This window comes from Kogia breviceps, chromosome 3, assembly GCF_026419965.1.
Source record: "Kogia breviceps isolate mKogBre1 chromosome 3, mKogBre1 haplotype 1, whole genome shotgun sequence".
NCBI classification, from domain to species: domain Eukaryota; kingdom Metazoa; phylum Chordata; class Mammalia; order Artiodactyla; family Physeteridae; genus Kogia; species Kogia breviceps.
Genome location: NC_081312.1, coordinates 5,656,757 through 5,671,401, shown reverse-complemented (window position 1 = coordinate 5,671,401; position 14,645 = coordinate 5,656,757). Strand labels below are relative to the sequence as shown.

The window sequence follows — 14,645 nt, the reverse complement described above, 5'->3', positions numbered from 1 at the left end:
TTAGAGATAGCCTGCAGAATTATTTGATGCCTACGGGCATCATTTTATATTTGTTTCAGGGGAGGGCATTTGTTCATTTGGACTTCTAGACACTGAAATGTCATGGACAGAGAGCCTAGCCGCTTTGGCCAAAGGCAGCTTGGGCGGTAAACAACAAAACTTACCACAGGAATGACAGGGAAACAGGTGACAAGCTTCTATGCCCAGATGTGGTGTGTCACTGAGGCTGGACCCTCTCATTTCCTTGTTAATTGTCCGTTTGAGATAGACTGAAGTAGGTGTGGCCTAGTCAAACCCCACGGGATTAACAGGTGGTTTTTTTAAATGTCATCATTCTGGGATGGGTGTTTGGGGCAATGGGGCCAAACCCCACCATTCACGCTCTCACGTACCAGGAAGAGGAACTGGGACGAGACCCCGTGGCCCCCCGTGTCTCACTCTCCCGGCAGCTCAACTCGGCACCTGGACCTGTGTTTTGTCATCTGGAAAACAGGGCTTCTGCCCCCTGCCCCTGCCACCGGGGTGCAGTGCGAGATAGCAGCAGACCAAGGCTGTTTGGGTCCCCGTGGGGAAGAACCCACACCTTAGAGGTCTGAAGTCTTTGCCATCTGAGCCTCCAAGAAGTCTGACCTGGGAAACTGCTGGGTCCCGTGGGGGCCCTTGCTCACCCTTGCGCAACCGCTGGTCCACTCATGTCACAGGGCTGAGGACCTGGGGGAGGAGACAGCCGCTCCTGTCACCGCAAAGGATGAGCGGAAGGCCAAGTGCTACCTGGCTCCTGGCACTCTGAGAGCTCTACCCGGTTAACTTACGCGGAATGGCCCGGCCCGTTCCCTGAAACACTCGGTAGCTTTTGTTAATGTCGTCGGCGCATATGAGTCACCGGCTCCCAGAGCGTCTCAGCAGGCAGCAAACGCGCACACCACGAGCCCGCTCTCCATCTCGGCACCCTCAGCACCCAAGTCTGGCAAAAATAAACCTGTAAAGGCTTTCCTGTAAAACACCACCTTTGTACAGCTGCCGGTAGAGCTGGTGGCGTCAGCGTGTCTGTTATAGCACCTGCTCCCTAAGGGGCGAGGACGGATGTGAGGGGGGAGGGGGGGGGGGTTATTCCTGTGCCCTTGATTTGATCCAGCCGCGGCAGAGGATTTTAATGTCAGCCTGGAGCTTCTCCGGAGGAGCGTATACATCACAGCCGCCGAGGTGGAGGTCTCCCACTGCTGGGGGCGCTCCACCAGTGAGGAAACCTTTTCAGAGCACGCGCTGGGTGCCAGGTGCTGCACGAGGCACCAGGAAATGCAAGATGAGCCACAAAGGCACCAGCACTCACATCGCGCCAGCTGGGTGAAGTCTGCCCTCAGCCATGCCCAGCACCTCTCTGCTGCCTGAAACTGAAGAATATGAGTTTTGAGAAAATCTGATGTGCACACGTGTATGTATACACACACACATTTGTGTAAATGTATACATATAAAATATATGTATGGACACACACACAGGTACGCCTGAGTCGTAAGAGGGCGTTAGGAGAATGAACAAACCTAGGAGCTGGCACTGAAATAAGTGTGAAAATCCGGGCCAGCTTTCCTAACCCCACAGTCAGGCTACGGAGTCCGTGAACACAGGTTTCTCTGCTGTCTTATCTCGTTTCTGCGGGAAATACCAATGGTCTTTTCAAGCAGCTGGCCGTTGCTACATTTTTCCATCTGAAGAAGTTCATTCATTACAAGCTGGGTGAAACTCTGCAGGAGCTCTCCTTGGGGTCCCTGGGCACCAGCCAGTTCAGGGGCCTCCTGCGGGGTTCCTCAGGGGGACCTCAACTTCCTACCCCCGCCTCCAGCCTGGCACTGCCCCGTCCCCACTCCACTGCTCACGGACGAACCCCCGAAAGCCCAGGGGCCACTTCCTCCAGCGCTTCTTTTCCCGAGTTCCAGCGTGCGCAGAGCACCCCGTCTCCAGAAGCGTGGCATGCTGTGCCCAGGGTTACGGTTATTTGTTCAAATGGTTGCCTCACCACCTGCGGGGGCAGCAAGGGCTTCTTAGGAATCTGAATTACACAGAACCTGGCATCACACCAGGAACGCAACTGTTGCTCAGTCCAGGTCTGTCTCAGTGGACAGATGCCAGCAGCCTGCCTGCAGAGCAGGGATGATTTGGCTGCCCCCCAGTCCCCCAACCCAGTCCCACTAACATTTCCTGCCTCCCAGGAGTGGCTCAGACTTGGAAAAGAGTAATGACTCACATTTACTGAACGCTTCGCACGCGGCAGACGCTGTGCCAGAAGCTTTCATACCCGTTACCTCATCTAGTCCTCCCGGTCCCTCTAGAGGGAGGAAGCACAAGACGCACTAAAGGTGGGTACAAACACATCCAAGGACTGTCCCCAGGTCCCAGGAGAGAAGCGGGGCTGGGTCAGGAACCCAGAGCCGTGTGGCCTGGAACTTGTACTCTCAGCCACCGTGGAGAGCCTCCCCATCCTCTGCATGAAGATAAATAAAATCAAAGTGCCCCAGACACTTAGAATACCCTCTTCCCATGGCCGGCGGTCTGTTCATGTCCATGTCCACGTCCAGAACAGCCTGCATTGTTAGGAAGTGCCCCTTCCTCGGCGGGGATCTGCCTCCTGGCCCACTGGCCCTGGCTGTGCCTTCTGCAGACACGGAGTGAGTCCCATCCCTCCTTCCTGTGACAGTTCTTCAAATACCCAGGGCCAGCACTGCAGCTTCATTTAAATAACAAATTCGCCAGTGCATCTAAATACAATTTGAGTTACTCAAATTCAATTTACACACAGAATTTTGGGAATACACTATATAAGGTGCTGCTGATTAAAATAGTAGGGTGACCCCAATGAGGTTATTGAATTCTACTGTATACTTACCTGAAATTGACATTTAAATAAAAGTGAGCCAGATTCTTGGGTCAGGTTATCGCTACATCCTATTAATAAACATGTTCATTTTGCCAGATCGGTAATAACGTGAACATGGCACAGTATATCACATAAAAAGCTTCTCACCGTAGCCATGGTTACAGCCAACACTTCAAGATCTGGGCTTCCTGAAACTCACCCCCAAAACCAACCACCACTAACCATGATTCCCTATTTTCTTTACAGCCAGTGCTATTTTAGTTCTGAACTCAAGTTGTAGGTTCTTTCTTTGGGTTTTGTTTTGTTTTTTTAAAATTCTTTCACTCCAACATGTACGCTTTAACCATCAAAAACTTAGTGATTTACAGAAAACGAATTGCGGGCCTCTCACTGTTGTGGCCTGTCCCGTCGCGGAGCACAGGCTCCAGATGCGCAGGCTCAGCGGCCATGGCTCACGGGCCCAGCTGCTCCGCGGCACGTGGGATCTTCCCGGACCGGGGCACGAACCCGTGTCCCCTGCATCGGCAGGCGGACTCTCAACCACTGCGCCACCAGGGAAGCCCGAATTCCCTCATTTTTAAGTGAAAGTTTAATTTAACATAACCCTGCATATTGGGAACCTGGGCATATTATAGTTTTAATGTCCTACCTCACCTCTCAAAAAAATTAAATACTTCTTCAGATGATCTTATTCTAGAAACTACTGGGGGAAATCACCCATCAATTGCCAGCCTGAGTGGAAAAAAGGGGTGATTTTTCTAGGCTGATGATATCTAATTGCTAACTGTTTACACAGATAACACACAGAGCTAACGAAACAAGCAGAAGCTGGCATTTTTCCAATGACTAGCCTCAGCAGCCTCTTATCCAAAAGCATTAAGAAAGTAAACTTTAAAATGATTTGAGAGAAAGGTCTATTTTCATGACAGATGGCAGTGAGGGTTCTTCAATGCCAATTTAATCACTTTTCCTCAGTTTTCAAATGCTTCAGTTGTGAATCCAAGTGTCTGTGCAGCAGCGCTGCATCCCTCGTGGGTGCAGAGGGCTGAAGACATGCACTGTGGTCTCGCTGACCCGCCGGAGTCCTGCAAGGGTGATTCTATCCGACCTAGGAAATCATGTTGTTCAACACGCTCCGTCTTCCGACATCGAAAGCGTTCTATGAGCACCCTTTTCGTCACAGACAGTCTCCTTGATTGGAGCGTAACCTATATAATCGTTTTTTGGTCCAATAACCTAACAGAGACCCTGTGGATGGGGAATTCATGGACAGAACAGTGTCCGAATTTTGAAGCAGGGACCACTGATCATTTAGTACCATTCCCTCACCTACCAAGTAAATGAGGGAACCGAGGCCCAAGCGTGGGGTCCCCGCACCCTCCAGTGGTGCCGTGAGGACCAGGGTTTGTCCTGACCCCCGTCCAGCTCCACCTGAACTCGAATCTTCTCAAAGGAGTATTTTGAAAACTATTTTATCTCATGAAGCTACTTTATGGCTGAACTGTGTGTGTATATACACATTTTTTTCAAAGGACATATATTTAACATTAGACTTGAAAGCTGTCATCCAATGAGAAACTCATCTACAGACAAATCAGTCATGAGCATTCTTCATCTCTTCTGGGGCTCCTGTTCCAGAAAGAAAACTCGAGTACCACCGTGCTTCTGCCTTTTGGAAATTAGTACGTAGGTTTCCCAGACTACTTCATATCTTTGGTAAAGTATCTCAGGTACAGGGCTCATAGGAGAGCCGATGTCACTGGCATCCTCTTCTGAGGCAGTACAGATTGTGTTCACAGTAACAACATAGAAGTTACAGGCGCCGACCTCACATAAAGATGAAACCTGCCTCCAGCGTCCAAGGCAGCAGGTACAAGTGACATGTGGAGCCCTGGGAGGTGGGGTGTCCTTGGTAGAGAATAAAGCAAGTTTTCGGCAGAGCCGCGTCATCTCCAAGGAGAAACACCGAGCGCGCCCTGAAGACTGCCTGTGTGCAGCGACGTTTACCGAGACGGTCGGGGGAGTAATTCACGCAGCCTTTGCCAAGGTAAGCGGCGTACTTAACAGTTAGGACAGCAGAGGCGATGTGAACATTTGTAGTTAAGGAAGACGGGCAATCTGTAACCTGAAGACTGGTGGCTCTCCGGGGATGGATCCCACCTCCCCCCCAGGACACCACCCCAAGCCTCTCCCTCCCCTGAAAGTAAGAACTCCTCTTCCTGTGTTCCTGGTGCCACCGGCCCTCCCCGGGCACCCCCTGCAGGCTAGGGAGGGGGCTGAGCACACGCCTCTCGTCCAGCACTCGAGTCCCCAGTGGGCAGCGACATACAGCACGGGTCCGGTTCGAAAGCTGCCCCGTGGATAAGCAGGATGGTTTGCATAAAAGCTCAATTCAAGGGGCCTGTCGCACTCCAAAGAAAAGGAATAGACAAAAATATTAATTACGTTTTCCTTTTAATAAGGCTTTTTACTCAAAAGTGTAGCTTTGAAAATCTCTAGCTTGTTGTGACAACCAGAGAAGCCAGAAGCGGCCTTGCCTTGAACATGGTGCCCTCGCAAGCTCTCCGGCGCCAGAGCTGGAGGGCAAATGCACCATTTTACAATCAGAGCCAACGTTTAAAATTAGGAGGAGGATGCATGTCCTACTTGGATTCAAGGAGAAAGGACAAGTTCTCAATACAGTAAAACAAAACACAAAAAGTAAACAAATCTTTAGAAATCACTAGATGTGTGTGTGTGTGTGTGTGTGTTTATATAATTAGGATTATCATCAACATTTAAAACTATTAAAAATAAGGTTGCCACCTTACCTTTTCTTTTGGTACTGGGGTGTTATTTTGTTTTAGGAAATTTTTTTTTTTTTTTGCCCAGCCTCTCAAGTTTCCTAGCCTTGAGCCTGTTTTCCGCTGTGCAGCCAAATGCCCCACCTTCGCACTGCACCCCCAGAGCGCCACCGCCAAGCCCCGTTGGCAGGAGGCAGGGCAGGCTTTGATTCTGGTTGTCAAGATGACAGGCCCACAAAAGCACAGTTGACAGAGGAACTGAATTCTTCCCCAGGAAGAAAATACATTTGCCCGCAATGGGTCTGCAAAATCTTCCGAGGCACCTTTTCCCCCTCTGTGCTCTGCTTGATAACTTGTTTGTTTGGCCAAGAAGCAAGATGGCAATCTTAATCAGAAAGGGAAGCAGCTAGATTTTTTAAATAACTTAAAAAAATCATTTTTATATAAAGCAGCAAAAACATATTTTCCTCTCTGCAGAAAGAAAACCGTGAACAAGGAAACACAGCGATGTAAACGGGGCCGTTCATACACTTCTGCTAAACGGGGTCCCCCGACAGACTCAGAGCTACTTTCCAACTTCCTCGGCGCTGTCGGAAGAAGATTCTTTGGCATCTCCGGTCGCTCTTTTACTTTCCTCTAGATTTAAACTTTCCTTTTCCGACCTGGTCCCGTTGGGTATAGAGTTTTCGCCATTGACCAGCCCGTGCTCTGCAGCCTTTGCCCTGCGGACAGCCTCAGTGAGGGTCAAGGCCTCCTGTGCGCCGGCCTCTCCCTCCGGGTCCCTGAGGACCAGGGGCAGCCGCGAGTCCGCCACGCCCTCTAGCAGCCCCGGGTTACTCTCCTCATACTTGGGGAGCGGGGCGTGCCCCTCCACCTGCCTGCGGCAGTGCTCTCGGTTCGCGGCCGCGCTCTTGACGGCTTTTTCCAAAATCTCTTTCTCGCCTAAGCGCAACTTGATGGCCATCGTGGCACGAACGGAAAGGGCATGGCTTTTCAGGAAGGACTTATCCTCCTGGAAAAGGAAACAGAGCAAAATTAACTACAGCAAGTCTAAACCAGCAAAACGATAGTGCCAGAAGGCAGACCACTTGCTGCCGGGGACGAAGGCAGGAGAGAAACTGGGGGCGGGGGGATGACAGAAGGTTCTGGAACTTGACTGTGGAGGTGGCTGCATGACTGCACGCTTAAACCCAAGCGTACACTTCAGAAGTGTGAATTTTACTCTATGTAAATTATACCTAAGTAAATGATTATAAAACAAAAAAGAAGAGCCTAAATCAAATGGTGCATGGACACTGACAGAACTTCACTTATTTCTAAAACCCTTCTGTCTCGTGCCCTGATGGAGCCCAGGGCTCGGCACTTGGCTGAACGACGGCTGAATGACAGGTATTTGGAGTCAGTGACCCAAGAGTAAATTTTGAAAGCATGGATGAAAACTCGTGTTTGTCTGTATCATATGAATTAGAAATTATGGAAAAATGTTAAATAATGTAAAAAATTTATATTCTAATCAACAACGCCTCAGTGTGACTCTTTTGGTAGAGGTAAACATGTAAAATAGAAAAATATTAATAAGTTGAATGAAAAATGTCAAATGCACAATGATTTTGCTAAAGCATGATAGTAATTTACATTTAAGAAAATGTCTTATTAAACATCTTTTAAAACATGACAAAGCACAAATCCTCCCTTAATCAACAGAATTACCTCAATGGTTGTTTTATATGTTTTTAAAAGAAGTGAGGCTCGATCTTCAAGAAATGTCCACAGTTTGACCTCATTGTCCCAGCTAACAGGATACTCAGAGTTCCCCAAGGTGAAGATTCTGTCAATGGCATTATCTCCCAGCAAATGTTCTTTCAATTCTTCTACAAGAACACAAACAGCCATCTGTTAGGGGAAACAGCACTACTTCTCATTTTAACCAGCAACCCACCTCACAAAACATCTTTCTCAACAATGTCATCTTCCTAGGGTGAAGAGTTCTCCCTGATCCATCAGCCAAGCCATGGCTAGACTCTCCAGAGCAGAGCCAGGGCTGTTTCAGGGAAAAAAGAGGGGAGGTCTTCCTGATTTGGAATCCAGATCAAGCCTTGCTGGGCCAGCCCTCCACATTTTTCATTGTTTTTAAGAGAGATCCCGAGAGCCTTTAGATGGTTTCAGAAGATACTTCTTAAAGACCTTCTGTAGCGACACACCCCTTATTTTGACAACACCCTTCTTGCAAACTCTGAGCCCAACCACAGCAACAGGGTCAAAGAGACATGGAGGTGAGCAATGTAAACAGTGAACACAAACAACAGCACAACAACCCAGTGATCCTTCTAGACTGAAATCTGATGGACGCTCACTCCAGCAGCTGACCTGACAAAGCTATTTGTCACGTCTTACAACAAGTAAACCACAAACTGAAACCCAAAAATGGACTAGAAAAATCTTAATTAATGAAATACGTGTCTATATCCCTCACTTGTCAGGAATTTAAAGGGGAATTACAAATGAACACAAGTGCACATCTCAACTACCTTCAAATATATGTAAGAAGAGGAAAGAATTCAGCAACTGCTCTGAGCATTTTATCTCCTGGCACATTATCTTCAAAAGACCAAAACATGCCGATCCTATTCATGCTCAAGAAATATAACCGTGCTTCTTATGTAATTATGAGACAGTATCTCTTTCAGAGCAAAATGCCCTACAGCTGTCACTATTTACAATTCAAATGGAAGAACTGCTGCTGCCAGCAAACCAAACTTTTATTAGCATTAGTGAGAGTGATTCAAAGAATGCATCAATTGTCTTGACAAGACAAACTGTCTATGACTGAAGAGAAACTAAAGAGAATCGAGGGACCTAAGATGATTCAAAAGCAGGTTACTGGTTTGTTTGTTTTTTTAAGAAAACAGAAGTCAATCTAATATTCAGAAAAGAAATTTCTTAAGTTGCATTTGTTAGCAAAAGGTCATGATGAAATTCAGGATTTTTAGATTTTTGATCCTTCAGTTTATATTCTTTGTATAAAGTAATGAAGATTTTTAAAATGCTTTTTAAGTGGAAGAAGTTTCTTTTTAGAAGCCCCCAATACTAAGGTTACTATTTTTGTTTTCTTCCTCAACCTACCCGAGTTTTACCCTTTAATTAACATTGGGAAGGTGAGGGGCTGAAGCAGAGTTTTCTCTCTGCTGCTCTTAACAGGGATCCCGGACTGGCTTCACATGCCTGGAGAAATAAAACCTACGAAAGGCCATCAACCTGCCTGGAACACTCAGGAAATGAACCGCAGGCTCCGGGAGCAGGTTTCTTTCCCCTCTTCCCTCTCGCTGACAAACCCTTCCTGGATTTCCTGGATTCCCTGCCCACCACAAGAGTGGGGTTTGGTGGCCCCGAGCCTGGCCCCTGCAGACCCTGCAGCACTAGAATCTCTTCCGTGGGCTATGCGACTTGCAAACCCGCAAGAGCCACGTGGGGGCCTGGGGTACAGGCTCTGAGGCGGCAGAGCTGGGTCCCAAGTCAGGGTCATCGCTGGCCAGCTGAGTGGCCAAGTTACTCTCCTCTTTGCATGGGAGCTCCTGCATCAGTCAAGCGGGAAGCCCCACCTCCCTCCAGCAAGGCTGATGAGGATGAACAAAGCCTGCACCACATTCAGCACTGTGCCCGGCACAGAGAGGGGGCTCCCAAATTACAGGGGTTATCATTGTTGTCATCTCTCATCAGGATATGAACTGTGACATTCAACTCTGTAACCCTACATTACACGCAAGAAAAGCCACGGTTAACCCTTAACTCGTGCTCACTAGACTGAACTGAGGAACCAGTGCCAAAGCACAAAATCACCGAAAGCTCCCACTTGAGTGACAGGGAGTCTAGAGCAGCGTGGCTGCGAGCGAGGGACGAGGGCCACCTGACACCCCTCTGGGCTCTGCAGTTGACTGTCTGTGTTTCGGGACTCAGTTCCCTCTACTTCCAATGTCAAGCCAGGACCTGGGCGGCACTCGTCTGGCTGCAGACATGAAGGGAGGGAGCCAGACGGCAGAGCCCAGCAGACTCCCTCCACGGGCCGGCATTTCTGCTCCGGCCCCAGCTGCCCTCGCTCTAGCGCTCGGTCAGCTTCCCTCAGAAGAACACCCGTCTGTCTCTTCAATCGGGTGGCATGCACTCACTGTCACTCATTCCCACCCGATCCGCTGCGCACAGGATCCAGGGTAGTTTACAACAACAGCAAACTCACACACAATTAAAAATGGAACCTCACAACCAGGGGATTTGGAGGAGTATATTTTCAGATGAAAGCAACAGATCACATCTCAGTGCCAGATCCCAAATGGCTTGTCTTAAGGAAACATACAAGTAATGTTCAATGCATATATTTAACTCTTTTTGTGCCTGAAATAAGAGGCTGTAGACAGGAATATTTTGCAGTTTAAACAGGTTCTATTTGCAGTGTCATTTACTCCAACTGGATGCCTGGCACTGAAAGGCCTGCTGGCAATTTCGGATTCACACGACAGAGCTGGTTAGCAAATGAAGTCCTCTGGCCCACGTGGGTCACGCCGAGCACCCAACTTCAGTGTCGAAAGACCATTCGCCGCCAAGTACATTTAGGCTCTGTCGTCCTGGTAACAGGCACATCAAAAACTCCCATCTAGGGGGCTTCCCTGGTGGCGCAGTGGTTGAGAGTCCGCCTGCCGATGCAGGGGACACGGGGTTCGTGCCCCGGTCCGGGAAGATCCCACGTGCCGCGGAGCGGCTGGGCCCGTGAGCCGTGGCCGCTGAGCCTGCGCGTCTGGAGCCTGTGCTCCGCGACAGGAGGGGCCGCAGCAGTGAGAGGCCCGCGTACCGCAAACCCCCCCCCCCAAAAAAAAACCCTCCCATCTACAAATGTCGAATTTTGATATAAGTAGACAATCCAAGATGTATTAAGTTTTCTTCCAATGCAGTAGAGAATTATTTGTTTATTACAAGCGTATACTGACAACACACTGAGGATTTAATAAACTACTTCCAGGATAAAACAGATCAATTTCTTCCTTCTCCAGTACCACCGTCTTACCTCTTCCCCCCGAAGTGCTTTAATTTTAAGCAATTTTATCTTTAATCTGAATCCCTCTGCCTCCTCACACTTCATGAATTAAAAAAAGAAAAAAACTCAACATTTTTTTTTCCTCAAATGATTTACCTTCGGTCATGCAGAAGACTCGGAGAAAAGCCAGAAGTTGGGCAGAGATGGGTGGCTCCGTAAAATGCAATGCAAAGACACTGGAGCTGGCGAGAGGAAGAAGAGAGATCAGTCCCTGCTGCGGTGACCTCCTCGCCCCACAGTGAAATCTCTGAATCTGCACTCTGTGTGGTCACCCTCAGGGAGCCCGGGCCAGCATGAGGGACCCCACCTCCTCACCAGAACTCTAAACACAGAATTCTCAGCCCTGGCGAAATGCAGAAGGCCTGCGCTGGCCGAGGAGGATGGCGGTAACCATCACTGCCAGCAGTTCTTAGTCTAATAGCCTTCATCTCAGGTGCATACAACACATCAGGAGAATTAAGCATACCCATGGTTCCTAAAAAAGGTGAACAATAATTTATGTTGAGTTCACATTTTAATCATTAATCAAATATTGACAAGTTCAATAAAAAAAGGTCTAGATAATCCATTTTCATTAAGAATGGTTCTCTCCATTCCCTGGAGAACCAATAAATCATAATTCTTGTCCTTATCATTTTGCACCTCAAATGCAAGAAAATCTTAAGATTTGATTTAGCCAGAGATTCTTGAAATCACTGAGTATCATGACTTCATTACAGCAACTAATGGTGGCAAAGAATTAAATGAAACAAATTGATCCAGGTCATTAACCTTTTCAAGGTGAAAGGCATTAATGACAGAGAGGCACTAATTTAACTGAACGAGGATTTCAGGCCACATCCCCTAGACCTGGCTGTGGACGCTTCCAAGGACACAATTACGTTGACCTGAAAACGCTGGTACATCACCATGCCTCTCAGCGGTTTAAATTTGCAGCACAACAGGGATAAAGGGATTAAGACAAGCTACAGTGGACAAGTTTTATTAACACACCAGTTAAACACTCTGCGACTGGAAATATGTCAAGTGCCACAGTAAAGAGCTGACAGATTCTTTTCTACGTACGTTGCGATGCCAGCGCGAGCCAGGACCTCGGCCTTCATGGCGTACAGCCTGTCACTTTTACTCACTCCAAGCTTTATTTTCACTCTGTCGTGTGAATTATTGTCAAAGAAAAAACCACTGTGGATCACAAACTCTGCATTTGACCGAGTGCCATAAAAAATGTAAATCTGAGATGCAGTAAAGAAAAAATAAAGGGATATAAAAGAAACTTAACATCCATTCTCAGTACAGAGCAGGGCAAAGGATCAGTTCTCATATATTTAATGCGACTTCACACTAAGGAGACAAGCAGCTCTGAGGCGACCGTGTCCCTGTTCTGAACATCACGGGCCGCCGGCGGGGCCAGGCGGGCTGAGGAGAGCACATGCCGACCTCCTAGCACCCAGAGGAGCCAGGCCCTGTCATCCCAGCCTTTCTCATACCCCCTCACACTCCCAGGAACCGTGAGACTGCTGCTTTATGACTGCACTTTAAAATTCACCATGTTCTTTTCTCCCTCTCCTCTAACTACAAGAGCGCCTCCTGGAACCAGGGTATGAGGCGGTGTCGGTCAGAAACCCACTTCTAGAGGCTGCGGCAATTCTGCACACAGCAGGAGGGTTTATGAACTGTCGCCAGGCACTTTATTAGGCTAGCGTTTTTCGCGTTGTCCCGGCTCGAACGTCGGCGGTCTGTGTCAGCTCTGCCTTTCTGCGTTCCCGGCTCGGTCGCAGGACTGCCAAGCAGCGTGCAGGTGTCCATTCGTGCACGTGTTCAAACTTACTGAAAGGCTCAACCCCACCCCAAATATTACTTTAAACTTCTCAGATTAAAGTGAAAGTACAAGAAGATAGCTCTTGTGGTTCCTGACTCCCTTATGGTTTTGCCGCTTAAATAAACTGCCTCCTTTTAAAGAAGGTTCTAATCAACAGAAAAAGATACAAAAACAATGCAGTTTATACAATCGAAAAATCTGTTCTACTGTCGTTAACACAGACTTTATTTTCAGTTGACGGTGTTACACACAGTAGGTGGGTTGTGCAAATAACTGCGTTCACATCTTTCTCCCTGGTGGACCCAAAGGTCCCATTCGAAGCACGGCATGTTTATTAGAGCTTTGGGTCTCAATACGTATTCCAGAAAACAAGCCTTAAATACAAATCTCAAAATCTTCTGCCCAAGTTAACTACTTTTAAAAAATGACCAACCCAGTTTGAGGTGAGGGACTTCTCGCGGAACCCACCTGCTCTCCGGCCCGGAAGTCCTGCAGGGCTACACACTCACAGCGGTCGTCCTCCAGGTTGTAGCCAGTGGTGATCTGTACACGGAAGGATGACAGGACAGCATCTAAGTGCTCTCGCTCAGGAGGGCCTTTTTTCCGCAGTTAGAGGATAAAAGACATGCAACGCTACTTAAAGGGGTGCGTTCTGCTTGCTTCATCAAACTGAGCAAAGAACTGCTTGGTTATTTTAATTAATTCTACTCACATCAGAAATCCTTACGGAAGACCCCGTCCCTGCAGTGAGGACACACTCTTCAGAAAATGTATCGTATAGGTTATCCCTTGCTGGTCCCAACCAAACATAACCATTCATTACAAAGTTACAGGCTTTGAGCTCATCCCGCTCCACACCCATCTCCACCCACCCACCCACCCACAGGACCTGCACTCCCGCAAGGAGGGAAGCAGGATCTCTGGAGAACTCAAACTGACTTGCAAACAGCATTTTTAGTATTTGGCCATTAAGAACACAAGGCGGGTTTCCCACTGGATAAAGAATCGGGGAGAAAGAAAAGCTCTGTTTCCGAATTATGTACTTATTTTACTCTGGAACTAGAGAAGTCAAAACTTTCAGATAAGCAAAGGAAAAATAAAACAACTTAGTTGTATCCTATTCACTCTATTTATGCTGAAAGCTACACTGTGAGAGTTTCTAAACCCCCAAATCCACTAACTACACTGAAAATCCGCATCTCTTCCTAATCTCTCCTGTCAAGAGGCGTGAGAGGGGGGCAGGCGACGTCGTGGTCTCGGCACTGAAGTCACCACAAAATTCTCTGGGCCTCATCTGGTCGGCATTTTACCTTCCGAGTCACCCTTTGCATTTTGATTGTCCTGCCGTCCCCTGGCTCTTCTCGCCCAGTTCATCACGTGCAAAACCCTTCCAACTGGTCTCGAATTCCAGGACTGCCCCTCCCGCATCCCGTGTGGCATACAGGTTTGATCTCCTGTTTAAAACTTTTCAGTGGTGCTCCACTTTGCCTTGCGGAAAAAATCCAAATTTCTGAGCAGAAGGCCAATTTACAAAGAGGCCCACAGCTCCCCACGGTCTCTGGACATGCCACTCGCCTGCCACTCCGGGCGCTGTCCCCACTCCCTCATGCCTGCAACCACCTTCAGCTCCTGCTTCGCCTGAGCCCTGGCTTCTCTGGAGATGCCCCCCTTCGTCCCGTCCTCCCTCTCCGTCCCCCAAAGCCTCTCCCACCCAACAATAGGGTATCTATATCTGTGTAACCCCCACCAGCCAGACCTGCAGCCTAGCCCTTTCCACCTCGGTGCCTGGAGCTTAGCTCACCGGGCCCAACACCTGACACTGCCCTTGCCCTTGAGAATATCTGCTTGATGCAGGGAAAAGAAGAAGCTCTCCAATTTACATTAAAAGCTCCTTCTCAGAAGTCTGTCCCTCAGAGCAGCCCCCCAATCTCTTAGATTGTCTGTAAATGCTCATTAATTACTTCGATCTCCTCATTTTATCCTGGAGAATCAACATTCAAGATGGCTACCAGTGCTACTTTGCTATTCAAAGTAGCAACAGCTCAAAAGATTACTTTTGAGTCCAGGGAATGGCATTTGGGGATGGAA

At 48.3% G+C, this 14,645-nt stretch overlaps 1 protein-coding gene across 2 annotated transcripts in view; it reads right to left on the bottom strand.

Annotated features, from left to right (window-relative positions):
- SETD3 (SET domain containing 3, actin N3(tau)-histidine methyltransferase) overlaps positions 1–14,645 on the bottom strand; it is a 206,915-nt gene that overhangs the window by 130,146 nt on the left and 62,124 nt on the right. The window contains exons 9-13 of one of the 2 annotated variants that reach the window (XR_010839410.1): positions 13,026–13,100; positions 11,804–11,970; positions 10,835–10,920; positions 7,366–7,526; positions 5,318–6,667 (exon numbers count right to left, since the gene is read on the bottom strand). Coding sequence is in view for 1 of the 2 variants with exons in the window: in XM_059058360.2 (XP_058914343.1) it covers positions 6,221–6,667; positions 7,366–7,526; positions 10,835–10,920; positions 11,804–11,970; positions 13,026–13,100 (936 nt within the window). In the remaining variant the exon portion in view is untranslated. Of the gene's footprint in view, positions 1–5,313; positions 6,668–7,365; positions 7,527–10,834; positions 10,921–11,803; positions 11,971–13,025; positions 13,101–14,645 lie in introns of those variants that run through there. The other variant, XM_059058360.2, reaches the window with a different exon arrangement.